The sequence below is a fragment of the Thalia democratica genome, chromosome 1 (genome assembly GCF_965202585.1).
Source record: "Thalia democratica chromosome 1, ktThaDemo2.hap1.1, whole genome shotgun sequence".
Classification (NCBI taxonomy): Eukaryota; Metazoa; Chordata; class Thaliacea; order Salpida; family Salpidae; genus Thalia; species Thalia democratica.
Window position 1 is genome coordinate 62,598,209 of NC_139165.1, and position 22,255 is coordinate 62,620,463.

At 28.2% G+C, this 22,255-nt stretch overlaps 1 protein-coding gene across 2 annotated transcripts in view; it reads right to left on the reverse strand.

Annotated features, from left to right (window-relative positions):
• Nucleotides 1-265: 265 nt before the first annotated feature.
• The window catches only part of LOC145849195 (tyrosine-protein kinase transmembrane receptor ROR2-like), a 33,025-nt gene continuing 11,035 nt past the window's right edge, over nucleotides 266-22,255 (reverse strand). The window contains exons 7-20 of one of the 2 annotated variants that reach the window (XM_082954307.1): nucleotides 16,379-16,563; nucleotides 14,120-14,320; nucleotides 12,065-12,176; nucleotides 11,424-11,596; nucleotides 10,853-10,975; nucleotides 8,993-9,103; nucleotides 7,658-7,825; nucleotides 6,822-7,000; nucleotides 6,281-6,530; nucleotides 4,861-5,006; nucleotides 1,903-2,087; nucleotides 1,768-1,843; nucleotides 1,339-1,447; nucleotides 266-1,275 (exon numbers count right to left, since the gene is read on the reverse strand). In XM_082954307.1, coding sequence (XP_082810433.1) covers nucleotides 1,090-1,275; nucleotides 1,339-1,447; nucleotides 1,768-1,843; nucleotides 1,903-2,087; nucleotides 4,861-5,006; nucleotides 6,281-6,530; nucleotides 6,822-7,000; nucleotides 7,658-7,825; nucleotides 8,993-9,103; nucleotides 10,853-10,975; nucleotides 11,424-11,596; nucleotides 12,065-12,176; nucleotides 14,120-14,320; nucleotides 16,379-16,563 — 2,204 coding nt within the window. In that variant the 3' untranslated portion in view covers nucleotides 266-1,089. Of the gene's footprint in view, nucleotides 1,448-1,767; nucleotides 1,844-1,902; nucleotides 2,088-4,860; nucleotides 5,007-6,280; nucleotides 6,531-6,821; nucleotides 7,001-7,657; nucleotides 7,826-8,992; nucleotides 9,104-10,852; nucleotides 10,976-11,423; nucleotides 11,597-12,064; nucleotides 12,177-14,119; nucleotides 14,321-16,378; nucleotides 16,564-22,255 lie in introns of both variants that reach the window. The other variant, XM_082954306.1, reaches the window with a different exon arrangement.

Sequence of the window (22,255 nt, forward strand, 5' to 3'; positions counted from 1 at the left end):
CTTAAATCAACAACAATTACAGAAACAATAAAGACAAAGAATATTATTTTAATATAAAAACGGTTTTGATAACAAAAGACTACGAAAACAGTTCTATTTTAAATTACTCATACTTTATGATAACAGAAATGAACATAAAATAAATTAATTGAATGATGATTTAAGTTTAAAGCTATTGTATGCAACAATAAACATAAATGTGAAATGGAAAAACATAAATGCTTATTTAAGTTTCTGAAAATAAACAACTTATATTTTTAAAACTATAAGTTTTAAAATATTAAAAAGAGGTACTTTTATAATTTTTTTTTGTAGAACAAAAAGTTAAACGACAAGTATACTACTTTAAACTTTATAAACGAAATATTACAAAACTATACAATTAGTTAACATCTTACCAAAATTTAATTCTAAAAGCAGAAGTAAGAAAGGCTGTAAACAATGCCAACTCAAGCTTAAGTTCAAATCTGAGAAGTGGATATTTAAACTTACCTATTCTTATTTAACAAACTTACGAAAAAAAAGCTTACACTAATTCGTACAATTAAAAGTAGAGGTATTACATAAATAGTTGATTTAAATGTACCAGAAATTATTTCTAACAGGCGATATGAACATACTTGGTTTCAAAAACCAGGTTTCATATGAATGAAATCAAATTTTAGACATTCAAAAAAATTAAAAGCAAAAAAGACCGTTTAAACGAAAAAGTGCAATAGAGTTTCAAAAATTGATCTAATATTGTGTGATTTTTAGAGTGTTTTAAATATAAGTTTAAAAAATAAGACTGCAAAACAAATTTTTGGTCATAAAAACAAAGAGTTCATGGAATTCTACTCATTTTTGCAAATATTGTAATTTTAATGCTTGTAAGTAACCTATAAAATTAACATACAAAATTACATTTGTTACAATTTTAAGGGCTAAAATAACTTTATAATGCAGCCTAAAGAAATTTATAAAACGTTGTTATAGATTAATGTGATATATTTTTGGCCTAAAACTTTTAAAGTAAAGCTTAAAACTTTTATTAACCTTGATAGTTCTAAAGTGTTTCAGCATTTTTCTTTGCTTTGGTGAAGTCTTAATTTAACCAGTGTTTTTGTTAATGAGAGGTTTTGCACTATCAGCACCGTCTGATCCAAACTCACCTTCAACTGGTAACCCTGAATCGCAAGATGTAGTTTTCTTCTCTCCTTCACTGTTTTCTAATAGCTTTATTTGCTTTCTGTGACTATTTGCAGGAGAAAATACGACTTTGTTACATTCGGTTGGCTGCATGTTTTGGTTGTTTGTGTTTTCTTGTCTAGAATAGTTTGTTAGCAAAGAAGCGTTTACCGTGTAGCCTTGCTTGTTTTGACTAGGCTCCTTGATTTGTGACTTTACACTTCCCTCATTGCTCTTACTGTAAACACTGCTACTTTGCCGTGAGCTTTGATAGTCAGGCCTAAATAAGTAATGATAAATCAAAAGTGTATATAGATTTAACAAAATTTTATTTATTTTTCTAAAAGCAGGTACAAAATGAGAGATGGTTTAAGATTAAAAGGGAAAGAATTTTTTACTCATTATCTTTTTCTACCCCTACATTTAAAATAATCGATACAATTTAAAGATAGCGATAAAAAAAGCATACAAAAATACTAATAGCTGGTATTTAACTTAGTAAAAATATGTTTAAAACCTCCCAAAGTCTTAAGTAGTTTTTGTTTTATAATCTAAATAAAAATTGATAAAAGTTTTTTATTTAGAAAATTTAGAACTTACAAGTTTTCATTCATATTTCTTTGCTGATATCCATTGTAGTTAGGTTGATTCATTACTTGATAGTCCTTATTGTTAGCTGTGTAATCATAAATTTCAGCGAAATAGACACATTGAATAATTATTAAATTTTATTACCTGGATAGTTAAAATTATTGCTTTGATAATTAAAATTATTAACTGGGATACTTTGATTATTAACGTGATAGCTGGGGTAGTTTTTCAAAGAAACAAAAGCGTTTGATGAGCTTTCAACAGATGAGTCATTTCCCGAAACAATGTTTTGACGTAGCATTGGTGGTAGTCTGATGTTTTGATTGTTTCTGTAAGTTTAGTACAGAAAATAAAGTTTGAAAAAATGAATATTGATTGCGTTATTTAAATTTTACAAATATAACGACAACCTGTTTTTTTTCTTCAGTTCAAAGTGATTATAAACTAACAAATTAATACACGTACATATATATATATATACACGTGTATATAAAACTTGGCTGAGGACGCGTATAAAACGCAGAAACAGCTGTCCCAAGCAAATTTATTTTGTGTATTTTAGTTCTATATATATATATATATATAACTTACGAAGCTTGTCAACAAAATTTCTTTACATTCAATTAAGTTTTCAGTTTCATAAAAGTAATAATACAACTTATAAGTTTTTGTAGGATGCTTTTATAATCGTAAAACTTATTGAATAAATGTCTTAAATGAGCTGAAAATCAATAAAATTATATCATGTAAAAATAATAGTTTTTAATAAATTATTTTAACTTAAAAGTATACCTGATAATCATTTTGAAAACCTAAGTAAATTTTTTTTCACAAAAAATAATTTTTCTACATTTTTATCGCAATTCAAATTTAATATACATCTTTTTTTAATAACTGTTCAAAGTATAGATTTAATCGTTTGCTAATAAAAGATCCTAGTGAAACAAATTCACTTGAATATAAATAAAAACAAATTATACAGTAATCTTTCTTTATTGTAACAACATATCTTTCTGTGTGTTAACGAATCAACACATTTCAACTGGGTTCTGCACTTTATTGTCTTTACCGTTGTTAAATTTTATTGATTCATAAATTAATGGTTGTTGTTTCATTTTTATTCAAAATAGATTACATACTACTTTTTTTATATTAAACGCTTTACTTTTTTCCCAAACATAAAGACTAAATTCATTAACTTTATAATACAAATTAAACAAATGTCTTTATCTTCATATATATTGTGACGTAATTATTGGATGTATTTTTTTCATTCGTTTACAACGATAAAATTTGAATTAGTTTAATCTTTCTATTAAAGTAAGTGGTTTGTTTATACAATGATTTGTTATTTTGTTGTGTATTTTAGTTTACTTTATTCAGTTTAGACTTAATAATTACAAATATTATAAAGTTTTATAACAGTCGGATATAACATTAAGTATTTTACCTAATATTAACTATAAACCTGTAGAATTTGTAGAAATTATCTTATTTTATTTTAATTCTAATGAAAACACACACCTACTTTATTCTATGACTCTATTCTTACATTACAGTAATTATTTTTTTGCAGAACTCAGTTGTAGTGTGTTGATTCGTTAATACACACAAACATATGTTGGTACAATAAAGGAAGATTACTGTATATTTTGCTTTTATCTTTTAAATAATATTTTAGGTGTTTAAGTAAAGTTGTAGCAAAAAACATACGTATACTTATGAAGTAAAACTTTTTAATGTAAAAAAATGCAAACCTTTCCAAAAAAAAATTTCATAATATTTTTATTAAGTTTTATTTAAAAAGTAGATTTGTTTTTTTGTCTTAGTGATCAATAGTTTTTTAAATCCAATTTAAAACCTGATCTGTTTTAACAGATTTGTAAATGTAACTTTTATATACTTTGACTAGATGTGTCAAGTTAAAATAGCAAAATCTTTCAAAGTTTTAAAAATTCATACGATTTAGTTTTATCAGTAGATTCTACTGCTAACTTAAGAACTTAAAATAAAAAAATTACTTTGATTTGTTTTTTTTTTCAAATGTTATTATCCCTAACGAGGGGTGAGCTACTTATAGAATGTTAGGGGCCTGGTTTATAACGCAACATAGCATTACAAAAATAGCATTACATTATTTAAAAAAAACATTTTCAATACTAATAAAAAAGTTAAACTGTTTTAATACTTGCGTTAGCTAACACTTTAAACTTATGCTTAAATTTTACTTTAGCCCTAACCAAAGTAATTCGTCTTAGTTAAAATTAACTTCTTTCCTATTGTAAAGTTGTTACAGATACATATACGGCTTCAATAAATATATAATTTAAAACTCTCTAACGGGATAAATACGGAGTATTAAAACTAATATAATTGATAGTTTTAGTAATTTTAACATTAAGGTAAATTCCGAAGATTAATGAATCAAACTTTTATGTCTCAATTTTGAAAATATTCAAATTTGTTTTGTGAAAGTCTAAAGTATTTCTTCCTTTTTTTTAAATTCAAATCTAAAGTGGTAAACTATGTGAAAAATTAACTAACAATCGTTTATAAAACGACCATAACTGGCTTGAAATCAGCTTATTGACTATGTATAGTCAATTTAGAGAGTTTGTAAAAACATCAACAGAAACAAGTTATATAATTGAAAATTAGAATATATTTTACAAGTAAACTTATAAAAAGTATAACTTTTTTGATCTATTTAACGAATTTAAAAGTTCCTACTTAAACAAAAAGTTACTAAATACTACTTTGAAAAACATGTTTACAAATATTAGTGTAGGTTTAAAGATTCTTTTTACTTTTATGTTGAGTATAATTTTTTTTACAACTAATCTTGTAGGTAATTTATAGTGTTAGAGTATTTTAGAACAACTTCTTTTTACTTTTGTCATTATAAACCTACACTAAAATTTACCACAAATTGTTTGTATAGAAGAACAATACTTAATCATGTTTTACTTATTTTAGATACTTCCCACCACTAAGTTAAAGGCTATAGTAATTAATTTATTCTGATATTAAAAAAATTCATTAAATAATTTTTAAAAATTCAATCAAATAGTGGATCACTTTTTAAACAAATCTTAAACTGACATATTTTGATTGTTAGACTGCATTTGTCTGGTAACAGCATCTCCTTGTTTTAATTGGTCCAATTGTCGGTGAATTCCTTGAGCTAACTGCGAAGTCACTCGAGTATTGCTAATTGATTCCCAACCTACAAGCTTTAAGCCTATTTCCTGAAATTTTTTATTTTATTCATTTTATTAAAAGTCCACATTTAATAAATATTTAAGAAGTAATACTTTTACACATGTTAAAGTAAAAAAAGCATTCATTTAATTCTCTTTTTTTTTAACACAAATTCGAAATTAATAACACATGAAAGAAGTTTAGCAAAGTTTATTCAATTTTTATATTCTATAGTTCTAGTATATCGTCAACAGTCAATAACTTATAGTATAATTTATAAGTAAGATTATTAGAAAATGAATTATAAAATAGTATTGTTGCTCTAGCATAGGTCGTAGAAGTTAAATTTTGACAATGAAGAGCCTAATTTTATCTTAAAAAAAGCAGTATTCAGGCTTTTAGAAGTAGTGTTTTGAGGTTAGAGGAGAAAATAAGTAAATGTAATAGTGCTTTTAGTGTTAAAAATAACAATAGGTTATTAAAACATATATTTACTACGATGCTGGATTTTAGGCAGCGAAAATACTTGTTTATGTTTTTGCTATAAAAACTAACACTCAAAATATTTTTTACGATTACAAAACAAATTTATGAAATTTAAATTAAATCAAATTTAGCTTTATTTAGTTTCTTAGTAAACCAAAAAACTATTTATAGAAAAATAGAAAAACTCTAGAAGCCAAATTTGTACTGTCGTTGTTAAGATGAAGCTTCTAGATTTTTAGAAAAATGAAGAGTGCGAAGTTTGTACCAGTTTTTAAAATAACAAAAGTTTTAAAAGCTAGTTTATAATAAAATTACTTACAATTAGTACCTTATTTTGATTTTTAAATAGACACTTATAAACAATATTTCACTATTTATTTACTTTAAAAATTAAACAATTACATATATTAGTAAATGTAGATTAGCGTAAGTAAATAAAATTTTTAGTTTAACTCTTGGAACTTTTTTTAGTGTCAACCTAGATATGCTTTAATAAGAAAACCAAGCCATTTTTGTATGTATAAAATAAGTACACACAAATTAAAGTTTTAGCAGCCACAAATGTATATTATTTAAATAACCATTAATTTTAAACAAACGCTTTTTTACTATGATCTCTAAAAACAACAGGTTTCTGTAAACTTCAAAGCACGTAACGGGAACATTTTTTTTTGCTGTTCAAATCTAATTTAAAATAAAAAGTATTATGTCTAATAGCTTTGTAATACTTATCGGACCTGGCATACGCTTTAGACTTTGTAGTTTTCTCTTTGTATAAAACAAATTAAAATAAGTTCTTTAAATTAGTATTCTTAAAGTTGTTTACATGTCTTACTTTAAAAGACGGTCTATTGGTAGCATTTTCGTACCAGCATTCCATCATCAATGAGTAAATTTTTGAAGGACATTGATCAGGGCAACTTAGCAATCTTCTTCTTCCTATCATTGCTAAAACTTCGTGGTTTGAGTACCCGCAATAAGGTTGCAAACCGAATGAGTACATTTCCCACAACACAACTCCAAAAGACCAAACTGCCGATTTGTTGCTAAATTGCCAAGAGTGAAGTGATTCTGGTGACATCCATCTGAAGATTTTTTTTTTCTATTTGTTTATTATTTTTTGAATTTTAATATCATTAGAAAAACAAATTAAAAGTTTGAAATTTATTTCAAGAGGTAATAAAAGTCTGGTATAACAAATTTTATAGAGATTATGATGAACAACTGTTCAAAAATTAAGTCAATTATTATGTTTAAAAATAAAATCATGTTTTAAATGAAAAAAATTCTAAATGCTTATTTTAGTTGTACTTGAGTTTAAAAAAATAATAGTAGAAAAATAAAACTATAAAAGAATTTTAAGAATCATGAAATACCTTATAGGTAACATTTGCCCCCCTTGTGGAGACCTATAATAGTTTGACAAGCTTGAATCTTGAATAAAACCCAAGTTGGAAATTTTAATAGTCATGTTTGAGCAAACAAGGATATTTCGAGCTGCGAGATCTCTATGAATGAAACTTTTGCTTGATAAGTATTCCATTCCTGCTGAAATCTGTTTATGATTGTTATTTAATTTTTTTTCCAACAAAACCTAAAGGTAATTTTATTAAAACTAAATATCTGAAAAATATTTATTTGGTTTTCTTTTAGTAGTTGAAAGCTAATTTTTTCCCAAACAAATTCTTGTACATTTTAAAAATAAAAATCGTTAAAGTTTTAACGTAACTTAAACCTTAATTGTTACTTTAAAAGTTTAAAAGTAATAAAATAACCTTTTATGTTTACATAGAACAATTATATATTTTTTATTCATATAAATGTATATTTAAAGGCTTGGAATTATTTTCATTTTTATTGAGTATATTGAAAAAACATTGAAAAATTTTTTTGAAAGTGTAACTTAAATACAAAAGACGAAGTAAATATTAGTTTTTACATTCTGATAAAAACAAGTAAAACTTTAGAAACTAGTAGAAAAGTATCTTTTCAGATGGCCTTAACTATCTTCTTTTTTTAATGCTACGTATTTAGTCGATTCGTTTTTTAAGAAAAATTGTAAGATTGTAATTTTTTTAAGCATATGTTGTAAATTTTTACGAATCTGTGTTTAGAAAGAAATGGGTTACATATAAGATAAATTATTTTAATAACAAAATCTAAAGTATTTATTATCGTTAAATTCAATTTTTTAGTGCTGAAATTTTCTCACCTCTGAAATCATCCTTATAAAGTAGTTAGTATCAAAGCTTGATGAAAATTGACTTAAGTTTGAAGAAAAGTCTCCATTTGGGTTATGCATAGTTAGGTACTCGTGAAGATCAGTGACAGCTGTATATTCAAATATCATACATCTAAGAGAGGGCTGCATAATCATTCCCTATAAATTATTAGAATATGTTTTTAATACCGTTTAAGCTGGTTAAATACAAATTTTTGTGCTTTGCATTATTATGAGCTATTATTGTATTCAGTATACAATAATTTTTATGTTTAAAAAAGTCTTTAAATTTGTTTCATCTCATACAACCTTTGAGAAAAGTATAGCATTATTACAAAAACTAGTAATAATATACTGCTAGTTTTTATAACTAAGTTTTAAATTTTTTTACTTTTTTTTTCTGAAAACCAGAGAAACTTCCGTAGCAAAAATAGGTTAGAGTTTGTAAATCCTTTTGAATATTAAAAAATAGTACAGAGACACCCGTAGTTTAAGAATTTATAGTAGTTAACGTTACTTTATAAAAAAAGAAAACATTATGTCCTAGCTTAAACATATAAAAGCATGTTGCTTGACCAAAAACTTTTTCAAATACTTTTTTTTTGTATGTTAATAAGTAAAATCTGGATTTCTAGTACTTTTTGTCATTTATTACACAGTCAGTGTTGGTTTAAAAGTAAATTGTTTAAAGTTACCCTTTTTATTTTATCTTATGTTTTTTAGTAAATCATCTTTACAATGGTTTTTAACAAACAACAATTACTTAACTTTCAACCATTCGGTTTCGCTTATTGTTTCTAACTCTACTTTTTGAACATGTAGTAATAAAAAAAATTAGTTTATATTTGTAAGTTATTAACTGGCTTTTTTTTGACAACTACAAGTTAACAAAAAGTGGATTTAAAAAGTTTAAAATAATTGAAAGAAAATTAGGCTTGTAGGTTATATGGATAAATTTTTAAATTAATTTCTAAAAAGTTTATCAAACTTAATATTGATACTAAACAGAATTAGTCTTAAGACCTTAAAAATTTAACTTATTTTAAGTATTCAGTAAAAGGATTATAAAATGCAAACGTAGAATATTTTATTTTATACAGAGTTATTTTGAATTGAGTTTTAATACAACTATAAATATACTTGTCTAAAAACTGTATTTTTTTTTTCAAAGAATTAAGTTGTACTACATTTTTTATTTACTAAGCAGCCAATCTTGAAATAAGCATCCTAAAATTTTTTAACTTTGAATTTTGTTAAGGTTAAAAAAAACCTAATAAAACAGTACTGTGTTGTTGTACTGTAATATGTTAAAAGTAAAGCACTTACTTTTAATGATGCTATATTTGGGTGTTGCAAATCGCAGAAAATTTCGATTTCCTTTTGAAATTCGTCCATAAACTCATTTTCTAAACCAATTCTTAAAGTTTTAACAGCAACCTGTTTAATATTTTTAAGATAAGCCATTAATCTAAAAATATTAAAAAAGTGAGATACACAATTATTAATTAAAAATAAAGTTGTTATTCAGAAATTCAGTAAGTTTTAGTAGTTTTCACTAACAACTTAGCTTTATTTGTGAGAAAATGTCACAAATAATTTACAAAATGATTTTAAAAATAAAAGTATTACTCATTAGATTTTACTAATAAATTCTTCAGTAATTAAAGCCTTATTCCGCTAAGTTTTCATTGAGTTAACTTACTTTAATAACTTAATCAAGATAATATTTACGCAAATAATTGTTTTAAAAAACGTAACTTATTCTTTTATTCTTACCTATGCTAAATATACTTTTTTAATGACTTATTAAAATAACCTAACATCATAGACATACAAATAAAATGGAAAAACATAACTTAATCAGGATTTTTATTGGTTAAATTTGCACGTTATAAAAATTTCACACTTTTTTTTTTACATAAAAACAAATAGGCTATTTATATATATACGGATCCATACTATTTACTATCTTTTTATCAAAACAGTACTAATAAATGTTTTAGTTTAGATTTTAGAAGTTACAACTTTACTCAAACAGTTTTACATTGAGAAAAAAAGTTATGTTTGAGTGCTTAAGCATTTATAATTTTAACAGATTCTATTTAATCTAACTGTATATTTTGGAAATAATCTTAATTATTTTCACTATCACTAGGTTAGTTTTCGGTTTTTATTAAGATTTTACGAATACGAAAAGTATTAAAAACAAAATACATGAGCTTTAATTAAAAAAAATTAAGAAAACAGTTTAAATTTAAGATTTATTATTTTGTTTTACCATAGTTGTAAAAACGTAGAGTTTTTGACGACTTACTTTTGTCATTTTTTATACAGTATCTACAAACAAAGGCATGAGCACGGCAGTACTGAATCTCTTTCAATGATTGTTTTAATAGGAACAAAACCGGTTGTGGATAGTCTTGTTGTTGATGGTCGTGCGATGCAGCGCATTGCTTATATGGCGTTATATATCAGTCTTACTATTTATAGCCAAAAATTTTGCTACTTTTTGAAAAATAAACAAAATAATCATGTATTTCACAGTTCATTATATAAATAAGGGGTCGATAGCCTTTTACAAGTTGTAGGCTAGCTTCCTTAGAAAAAGTTTCTTGGGCCGCAGTTATTAAAGAAATAGTTAAATAGTCATTAATATAAAAAATTATTCTATTAAATAATGTGATAAAGTAAAAAATATTAAAACACTAGAAACTACTAACAATTAAACTATAATTTTAATTGTAAGCTTTTATCACAAAAAAAATCTTTAGTATTTTAAAATAAGTGTTTTTATAAGCAGAAAAGCTTAACGCGGGCCGCAGTTAGCCGAGCCCTGGTTTAAGAAAACAAATTAATAGTATGTTAAGGTGATCAGTTTCTTTTTATAAATAACAGGCTTAATTTTAAAAACAAAGTCTTTTGCTGGTTTTCATATATTCGAATTGTGTACCTAAAATAAAACCTTTTTTTTTTTTAATCAAAATCTGTTATTTACGTACAACTAGTCTTTTTTAAATATGTAAAAAGCTAGCAACATGACTCTTACTTACTCAAAGTTTAACAAGCAGCACACTTGTAAAAGAAAATAGATATTTTGCTATTTTGCATTGTCGAGAGCCGCAAATTAATGCATTAAACTTTAGCTATAGTTTTAAAATAAGAATGATATTTTTAACTTATACTTACAGGATCGCTTGTTCCAAAGTTATAGTTTCCAACCATCTGCGCTTTAAATATCTTTCCGAGTTTACCTTCTCCAATCTCGTTTATAACAAGAATGTTGCTTGGCATTAGCTCAGGAACCGATACCTGTTAGCCGGTAGTACGATTTATAGATTTGTAGTTACGATACAATACGATTGATTCTTTAGATACGTGGTAATGTCAAAAATTAAAAATTATAATAAAAGTGATAATTTAAATGATACTTATTGTTTATACAACTGAAACTTTCTTTTGTTCAGAAATAAATTTGCTTAAGTAATTATAAAACTATTACTTAAATTATTAATTTGTAAATATTAAAAAACTTTGTAAAGCTTTAAGTTTTTTTACAAATAAAAAAATTTGTAAAGTATAAACGATTAAAAAAACTCCAACAGACTTCGATTTAAAATAATTTTTTTAAATTTAATTAATTAAATTTTCTTATTATCTTTGTTGTGCATGATTTCATTAAAAAAATCATTAAAAAAGTTAGCAATTAAAGCTTGAATTTATAGCATTAGATAATAATCAAATCAGCATTTTAATTCACCTTTTTTGGTATTATTGAATTTGTATGTTTCACTATCACTCCCTTTGTCGGTTGTTGTTTTTGCTTGTTTTTATGCCGACAAACGTTGCAAAATATAAAAACTAAGCAGGCTATCAAAAGAGGTAAACTTACAGCGGGAATTATTATTTTTAAAAGATCATTTTTTCCTTCATCTGTTAAAGTTTATCCGTATAAAAACTTAATTATACGTTAGTAAAAAGTTAGATAAGAACTTAAAACTTTATCGAATGTTATGTAACTAAATTAGATTATAAAATTTAAGTTTTAAAGCTCTGAAAGTATAATATCAACCGATCTTCCTTAAGTAAACTTTAGGTTTGTGAGACTTTAAACTGATTTTTGACGTTCAAATTACTTTATAAAGTTTTTATAGAGCTGTGGAAGAATATATTTTAGTTGTATATTTAGTACAATTTTATATATGTGACATTATCTATTGTAGGTGTATAGCAGTTTAAATTTTCTTCTGATAAATGCATTTTAAAACTTTAATTTAATTTGTTTTGTTTATTTTATTTTATTTTAATGATCTAATTAATCTAAAACATAGTAAAAGTGTATCGTACTTATATATAAAACGAAAATAGTAAAAGTCGTAAAATATATATGTAAAAACTAACCACACTTAGGAACTTGACAGTTTTCAATTCTATTATCAACATAACACCATGGAGAACTACTTTTTTTGTTTGGGTTTCTGCAGAAATTGTGACCTCCAGCTAAAGTTGGATACTAAAAAACCAAAAGTTTAAACTTTTAAACTATATTTCATCATTAAATTTTTTATTTAACTTTATTAATAAAGTTTATTTTAGAAATGTTTTTATTAAAATAATTAAATTTAATAAGTTCACCTTTTTATAGTTTTGTAGCTTTAAAATTTAGCAATTAAATTTTTACTTATTTGTTCATTTTAGTTTTTTAGATATTTTAGATAAGTTTTAAAGTTTGTTTTATAAAAGTACATTAACCACACTAATAAACTTTAAAATTCTATCAAGTCAACCTTAGCTCTTAAAAAGTTTAATTTTTTTAAGAATAAAGCAGTCAGGAACTACATAAAACTTAAAAATATGTTTTTTACTGCAAACTTTCAAAACTTTTTACATACATTATGACTCTTTTAAAAATATAAAATATACTTTGTTTGAAATATTTTTTACAAAACTATCAGTTTTGTTGAAAACCTATTCACAAAGTTGAACTTTTTTTTTTCATTTTCAAAACCTTATCAACTTGTCTTCAAACGGATATTTGTCAGATAATTTATAAACAAAAATAAAGATTATAGCTGTAAAAATAGTAATTCTTAAAATTGTAAAAGCAAGCGTACGTTTGTATTTTATTGTAAAACGCTGGCATAAATTTTTTACTTCTGAACAGCAAAGTTAAAAATTTGTTGAAAATTTTGTTTATCATTAATTAGTGTCTTATTTAGAGCAACAGATTCTTGGAAACAAAAAAATGTCTTAATTTTTCTCCTTTTAATAATCATGTCACTACTGAGCCAGTTTTCATCAGCATGCTCAGAATTTGGCCTTACTATTAGACTGAAAAATTAAAATTCAAGTCCTAAGCAAGATATATATATTCTACATCAATCAAGATCAAACCAAGGATATCAAAAATGAAAAAAACTTCGTGTACCTTGGCTAAAATGTTGCATCAAATGCATCATTGGATTTAGAAATCAATAGTCGTATTGGTAAAACCACCGGCACTTTTACTCGTTTGTCTGTAAGAGTTTGTTGTGTTTTTGTATGCAGTACTCTGCTAAAAGGTATCTGTCTAGCTTGCATGAAAAAAAAATCAACTGCCTCCGTCGTATCCTTAGAAATGCATGGCAACAAAAGATCACCAACGAAGAAGTGTTGAGACGTACTGGTCTCACCACCATGTACTTTATTAACGAAGTCTTCACTAGCTTGGTCATGTTATAAGGATGAGTAAAGAGCAAAAAGTCTCTGTTATTAGAAAGTTCAATGTTGGAAAACGCGACCGGGGTCGTCCAAGACTATGTTTTAAGGACGTATGCAAGCGCAACCTAAAAAGCTTGGATCTCAGAATTGATGATGAGAGTTGCTTGCAAGTGAAAGCAAAAAATTGCGATCTAATAAGCACAAAAGAATGAAAGAAAAAAAAAAAGAAACCAAAGCAAATTTAGAAATTAGATGCAAAATGAATTTTAATTATTTAGTTAGTTTATTTTTATCTATTGTTTATTTTTTTTGCATCAAGGTCTTTATAATTGGTATTACTGCTGCGTATTCTGTACATAACTATTACTTTCCTTTTTTTTCTGTGCATATACGCATAGCCGATTTCGGCTGATAGCGGGTCTTATGTTATTATGTTATACATACAACAAAGTTTTGTTGATTTTGTTTCATTTAGAAAAACTTAATCTAAACTTAATACTTTTTAAAGCTGTGATGAATTTAAAAAAATTATTTTATTCTGAATGTCCTTTAACAGACTATAGATAAAGCAATTAGCTACTTCTACCATGAAAAGATGTTTTTTATTTAAAAAAATGTTTTAGCTCAATTAATCTATAACATTAATTACCAATAAAATAAAAATATCAAGTATTAGTTTAAATTTAACTATAAACTAAATTTAAGTTTGTTAAAACTGCCATACGAAGATATAAACTAAAAAACAACAAAATTTACTTTCTGAAGCATGTCATTTGGCCAAATACTGCAAGTTTCTCCAGAACTAGTAATAGACAATGTACCTTTGTATCCTTCACCTGTCTCATTGTAGCATTTATGTCTTCCTACTACTGCTCTGCTTTCATGTATTTTTGTGCATTTATCACTCCGGGGAGAATAAGTTGGAGGTAAATTAGTACAGTCCGTTTGAAAAGCTTCCTGTTTGTGTTTTTGTTTTTTAGCTTAGAAAACTAACTAACATTTTTAACTTTTTATTTGTTTGAATGATTAAGTTAATCAGGAGTATTCATGTTTGACTTGATTTAACTGTTTGTAATCTATTAACTAATAAAAGGATGCATATTATCGTAACATCAAAAAGGTTAATTTTTATAACTAGTTAGTTTTAATTTTAAATATACTTATTAACAATGTTTTTAATTATTGTTTTTCTAACAAGTTTTTCTAACAAGTTTTTCTAACAATAAAGTACTTAATAAGCATGGAATATATCAATTTATATATATGTTTTTAATTTTTTCAACTAACGAAGTCTACACAAACAATTATTAAAACATAATATTTTTCAACCTGATAGATCTATGACACAGTTTAAAACTATTGGATTTAAAAAAATAAAGACATCACATTGTTATAAGTATTATTGAGTAAATTAGTGTTAATAACTTGTTCATTAAACTTAAATACTTACTAATTACTTAAGCATTATGCATATAAGATATAATTTTAACTTTTTTTATGACCCTTATTTAAAGTTATAATTTCAAAGAAAAGTCTAAAAGTTGAATAGTTGTGGAGTAAATTCAAAAGTAGTTCAGAATTTTAGAAATAGTTTTACAAATTTTGTTCACAATTTGGTTTTTTTGCTTGGTTATAAAAGTTCGTTATAGAAAGCTTAAACTTAAAAGTCATAGTCAATGTTATACAAAAACTGCTTAAGTTTTAATTTCACAAATTTGAAAACAAATGAAAAAAAACATAGATAAATAGAAAGAATTATGTACCTTATTTAATGAAATTTCTAAAAATGTATTCGAAATTGTTATGCTTTAGAAATTATTATAGTTTAGAGTATTTTTAAATAATTCAAACTTATTTTATGTTAGTATTATTATGTATTTTAGTTTTTTTATAATAACAAAATTAGTTTAACTTAGTGACCAAAAAAGCACGCTTTAAACCAGCGTTGGCTTAATTAGGCGATAACGCTTTTTTTTAGACAATTTTAACAGGTCACTGAGCCGTAAGTAGCATATAGGCAAAGACGGTAGCGATATTAAGTAAGTGGGCAATAAACAAGTTTTTTTTTGTATATTGAATTCGTTAAAAAACAATTAATAAAACATACTATTACTTAAGTTAACAATTTTAATTAATTGGATGTCTCTACTAAAGTTTAATCTTAAATATAGCACAACATACTTTGTAGATAAGCCTTTTATACTACACAATTTATATTAGCTATTTCGAGTTAGAAACGGTTTTTATTTTAATTGTGTAATCTGTTACTACAAAAAACCAATTTGAGCTGTAATTTTAGATTAATGTTTTAAACTTTTTAAATTAGTTTATTTTAGTTATCTATCCCTCAAAATATACTTTTATTAAAGTTTTGAGTAGCTACTGATTACTAACCAACAACGTAATCACAAATACTGAGATAAAAACAATGTTTTTAATAAGTTTTATTTAATAAACCGTCCGAATAAAATTTTTTTGATAGATATACTTAAAGCTGTACTAAATTATATAAAAACAAATTGTCAGTACACTGAATAAAACACACTTTTTTTTCTTTTAAGTCATGTTTTGAAATTAGTTTTTAATAACTAAATCTTTTATTTTAATTAGAAGTTCGTAACTGAATAAGTTTATATTTTTATACAATGTGCATTTGCAAAAGGTTTTCAAAGTTAGTGCACCTTACAAGTGAAATATACTATACACTAGTTTAACAAGTTTTTAATTTACATATATCAGGTAATTTTTTTATAACAAAAAATTAATAACAGATCATAGTTAAGATAATTTGTAGGTTTCAGTTTCAGAAAAACTATCAAAAATTTTTGTTTAAAAATTATAATCAAAGATAAAAGAAACATCACGAATTGTTCTTGACAAAAAATGAAGTTATACAAGTAACTATTGCTAATTCGCTTTTTTCTAGTCATAAAGTTAGTATAAACAAAGTATTTAATCTATAAAATATTTTCGGTATTTATCTATTTTAACGGTTGATAGTATATTTAAACTTACATTGAGTAGATCGTTGCTTTTTGCAGCTTCTAATTCTTTTCTGCAAATATCGTACTTAAGAATTTCACAGTCTTCTCTGCATAATGGAAGTGGTTCATCCACACTTGGATCACACATAGCGAAAAGAAAGTAACATGAAGTTCGAATAAACTCTTCGCTGCATCTTGACGATACCTTTGCGTTATCTGTTTGAATAAACTTTTATTTTAGTAGGGTTTAACTTAAGTAGACGTTGTATTCAAAATAGGGAATTTTTAAGAAATATAAAAGATACTCTTGATAAAATAGTTATAAAAATATCTATCATACAAATAAAAAAGAAAACCAATGTTGTTTTAATACAGGGGTGGAAAAATTTCTATTAGGCTGCTTGATTTACTTAAAAAAATATTTTGCTGACCGAAGTTGTTTAAAAATTCTTTGCAGACCACATAAAATTTTCAAAAGAAACTTTACGAGTAGTATTGTAACGCAATAATAACTTAGCCAACGTTGATGTGTATTGAAGTTTAGTTTGATATCATATTTGAAATAATCGTTAAAGAAAATCTCAGTTTTGTTTGTATACACAAATAGTTTTCAAACAAAAGTACATCTGTGAAAAAATTTACTTACGTCGCCCACCCCTATTCTAATAGGTCAAAGTTAAAATACTAAAATTTTTTATATTTTTGGAATAAACGTTTACCACTTTTTTTTTCATTGTGGTGGTAAAGTTTTGCTTTAATGCTCGAAAGACTCGTTTTTATAAAAAACTTAAACCTAGAATTTTATAATAAAAATTGAATAACTCGTAAGAATCTGAATTATGATATCAAGTAATTGGTTAGAAAAATAAAGTAACCTTATTAAAAATATTTTCTCTGTTGACATACTTAAAGAACATCTGATATTGTAAAATTTTAATTTTGTATAGTTTCTCTTCTTAATTTTCTTTATATACTATAGTTTTGTCAATACAGTTAATTTAAAAAAAGTAAATACACAGAACAAATCATTGCAAGTAAAACAATAAAACATAAATAGTGAAAATTTTAAGCAAATCGTTTGTTAACAAAGATCCTAGCGAAGCAAGTTCGATGTAATATACAATAAAAACATTTTGCACCGTATTTTACTTTACTGAACTGTCAAGTTAACACAGTTCCACGAAGTCCTGTAAAAAAAAGTACTGCAGAAAAGAATAAAAAATAAAGTAGAGTTAATGTGTATTTACTAAAAATAAACCACTATTACTATTTATTAATAGTCAATATTAGATGCATAGTTATCTATTAATACATATTAATTATGGCTTATTTTAAGTATAAATATTTAAAGCTTTTCTGTTCTTCTTTCGCAGTACTTATTTTTTCAGGAATCCGTGGAACTGTGTTAACTTGTAAACACAGAAAAACGTGTCCTGGATAAGACATTAAAAGGTATCAGTGGATTGCGACTCGATAACCGAAAGGTTCTTCATTCACCAGGTCCTTGGACCAAATGTTTTAAGCATTTATTTAGCTTAAAATAAACTATAACTACATAGTAGTGTAACGCCTCTGGCTTTAAATTAAATTCAGCAAAAGAGTTTTCTCTAATTAGGGGTTTTTTGTATTAATTTGTTAACTTTCTAAATTGCCGCCTTAGTTTTGAATTATTAGATTTGTAAAAGCTCAAGCTGAACTTCCTATGTGCTAAATTGTGAGTATTGTCATTAATCTCTTATTTTCTAGTTCTGTCTCTTAAATTGAATTTCTAATAAAGTTAAATTGAAGTTAATTTTACTGTGGTTTGCATAAATTTGAATAACTAAACTCTGCTGTTGATAAAATTAAATTGAAGTTAATTGTACTTTTGGTTTGCATAAATTTGAATAAATAAACTCTGCTGTTGATAAAATTAAATTGAAGTTAATTGTACTTTTGATTTTGCATAAATTTAAATAAATAAACTTTGGTGTTAATAGTTAATTATATTGAAGTTATCTGTAATTTGGTTCCATAAAATTGAATAAATAAGCTTTGTTGTGGATGATTAATTAAGAAGCAAGCTGCTTTTTGGTGCTCTTAATAATCTCTGAAATTTACAAATCAAATTTGATTAATTTAAATGTTTGAAAATATCTAAATATCTAAAATATCTAAATTTAATTAAATAACTAGTGGGCCACACCTAACTCTTGGTATAGCATAATGAGTAATAGATCCAAGCCCCCCAAAAAGGATAGTATGTTCTCTAAAGAGAACATACATCATACTTTAGACAAGGTCAACAACCCCGAAACTCGCTGTAGCCAGCGAAACATTGACAGAGGGATCAACAAAAGGGGTGTTGACCCACACTCTTCGCGCCGTAGCCAACCTGGTCCATCAGACCAACCACAAGCAACGTGCGAAAGATATGGTGACCACGACGTGAGTGAACACGCTTTAATTGATACACAGAGTATAGAAATCAGTGCCGAGATTGACATGAACGTAGGGGGGGATCAGTCAGGAAATAACCAAAAGGGGGAAGAGCCCCAGGCAGCAATGGGCAGTTATCAACAACCTAGAGACCAGCCTAATCCAAGTGGTCTGCCAAGACAAAGCTACCCACCCCAACAAAATTCTACACCTAGCAACTATGGGCCTCCACCAAGGGTGACAGGACCACCTAGCAACAGCTCCATTCCTCCAGCAAGAACTTCACCTTTGCCATTCCAACAACAACTCCAACCTAACCACTTAAACATGGACTATTCCCTCCAAAACAACAGGAGACCCCCTATTCAAGTGCCACCTCAAGAACTGGGTGCCGAGGAGTTAGTACAGGGGATCAAAGATTTGAAGGAACAAATTCGACGGGCTAAACTTCTAGAGGAATTTCGAAAATTACAAGAAGAATTACATGAATTGAGAAGTCTAAATCCATCCACAAGGACAAATCACGACATCTCAACTCAGGTTAGACAGAATACATACATGGATCCTCAAATCCAGGTTCCCCACCAGGTTTCACACACCTCAAAGGCTCAAGACCTACCAAGGAGCCGGGTGATATCTCCGCCTCATGCAAAAAACGAGCTCCCAAACTCTCCGCAGTGAGAGGGAGAGTGATTGGGGCTACACTATCTCACACCCAAGCTGTCCAGTTTGTAAATAAAACCGCCCCTCGACAGCAACCCCCATCTCAACCGAGATCAACCAGAAATGCCTCAAACTGCACTATAAGTCATCCAGGAAATGAAGTGTCCACACCTTCAAACAAACCAAAGATGACTTTTCATATAAAGCAAACAGCCTCACGTAGTGCAGCAGAAACACCTGATGAGAACCAAAGTTCTGAGCAACCGCAGCCAGCATCAACAGGGCCAGCGTCAACGGTCAGCGTCACCAAAGCCAGCACCTCCACGACCAGCGTCAACGATCCGAGCTACCTTAGCCAGCACCACAACGGGCAGTCCCAACGGTCTGCGCAAACACAGCCAGCATCACCAGGGCCAGCGTCAACGGTCAGCGCCGCCGAAGCCAGCACCTCCACGACAAGCGCCAACGATCCGAGCTACTTTAGCCAGCACCACAACGGGCAGTCCCAACGGTCAGCGCAAACACAGCCAGCATCACCAGGGCCAGCGTCAACGGTCAGCGCCACCTTAGCCAGCACCTCCACGACAAGCGCCAACGATCCGAGCTACCTTAGCCAGCACCACAACGGGCAGTCCCAACGGTCTGCGCAAACACAGCCAGCATCACCAGGGCCAGCGTCAACGGTCAGCGCCACCGAAGCCAGCACCTCCACGACAAGCGCCAACGATCCGAGCTACCTTAGCCAGCACCACAACGGGCAGTCCCAACGGTCAGCGCAAACACAGCCAGCATCACCAGGGCCAGCGTCAACGGTCAGCGCCACCGAAGCCAGCACCTCCACGACAAGCGCCAACGATCCGAGCTACCTTAGCCAGCACCACAACGGGCAGTCCCAACGGTCAGCGCAACCGCAGCCAGAACCACAACAAAAATCTCTCGACACTACCAATCACAACAAAGATAAAAGTGTAGAAAAATGGACATTTCAACTGAATAAATTCCCTGCACCCAAACCGAAGAACCTCCCTCAGGGCCTACTATTTTTAGCGGATTCAAACACAAATGTTATCTTTTTGGTTGACAGCGGATCCGAAATTTCAATCCTGCCGAAGGAATTGACTAACGGTATAGACAAATATTTTCCTAAACAAAGTAGAACAATCCAAGGGTTTGGTAACAAAACAACCCACCCTATTGGTAGCGCGGATGTCGAACTTCAATTGGGGAATTTAGAACCCATCAACCACTCGTTCTGGGTTATTCAAGAATCACGCCACTTTGGCATTATTGGCATGGACCTGTTAAGAAAGAACGAACTAGCGATCCTGCCATCTACCTCTCAACTATGCAAGATGGGGTCAAACGAATCAGCTAGACTGTTCGCACCTGCTGAGTTGCCCACCCCTATAGTCGCTTCAGTCAACCACATCAATCTGGGTGGTAAGAATACGACTCCGTTAGAAGAAAAATGCAAAAGACTATTAATGGACTTCCCTGAAATTACCAGGAAGCCAACCTACCACGCAAAGCCAAAACACAACTACGAGCTCGAGATAATATGGGATAATTACAAGCCTGCCATGGTCAAAGCCAGGAGACCTGGTGTTTTTTTGTACAAGCATAGAAAGATATTTGGTACTTTTTAGATGAATACTGCTTAAGGGCTTATTCAAATAAGCAACAGTTGATTTTCACTGATTATTTTGTACAACACCTAGAAGCTGCTTGCATTTTTTATATTACTGTTAAATGACTTAACTTTAAATTTTTTAATTTTAAAATTAATGGGGTTTTTGATTTTATATTTATTTGTACAACCATTAAAAGTTGGTATCTTATAGACATGTTTTTTTTTTTTGTAATTATCTTAGCTAAAATAGGTACTGTGTGATATTTTATATAAAAATCTAAAATTTTCTATATTGCATTGAGTTTTGGTTGTCTCCTGTTTAGCACTGGGAAAGCTTGCCAAGCAAATTGTAAAAATCATGGCTCAATAACTTTCACTCATCTAGTTTGGTGGGGTAAGTCGAACTGCCACACCCCAGAGACCTCAGAATGAACCATTCTAATAAGAACAAGCTGCCACTACGTACAGCAGAATGGTAGTGACGATGTCGATTCGTCTGGAAATGCATACATGGCAGCACACCTTCGGATCCCATGGGGGCAATGCCAACCCGTCTGCTGATGATGTCAAGCAGACCCTCAAATCCGTTGGCGTTGATGACGATGGTGAACAACGCCAGGTCGCCAGCGATTAATTCGCGGAGAAGGACGTCAGTGGAGCCAAACTTCCCGCCAGAGTTCCGGGAGAACCACTACAAGAAGAGCGGCCGCAGCTGGAGCAACCAGAGAAGAGGAGGAGAAGGCGAGTAAGAAGAGGCCGAGCCTCAACCTCCAGTGTAAGAGTAAGGAACCATCATCATGAACGGTAAACATTGACTTTTAAACAAACTTTTGACTCATGATTGTAATTAGGAATTTGTAAATTTATATTAAAAAAAGTCTTTTCTTTACAATTTCTTTAGAATTTCTTTTTTATTTTGTTAAAAAAAGCATTTTTACCACACTTAAAAAGTGTCTTAAGCATTTACTACATTTAAATACTTATAGTTTTAATTTTACTTTAAAAATAGCTAGTAGAGTGTTTAAATCCAGATTTTGAATTAGCTCAAAAATGTTGTTATATGCAAGTACCTTTTAGCACATAAAGTTGATGATCATAAGTATCTCTTAAAATATTATTTCTGATTATTACATGTAAATTACAAAAAGAAAGTTATAAACTTATGTTGCATGCTTATATATCTCTAAGTTGAGTGCT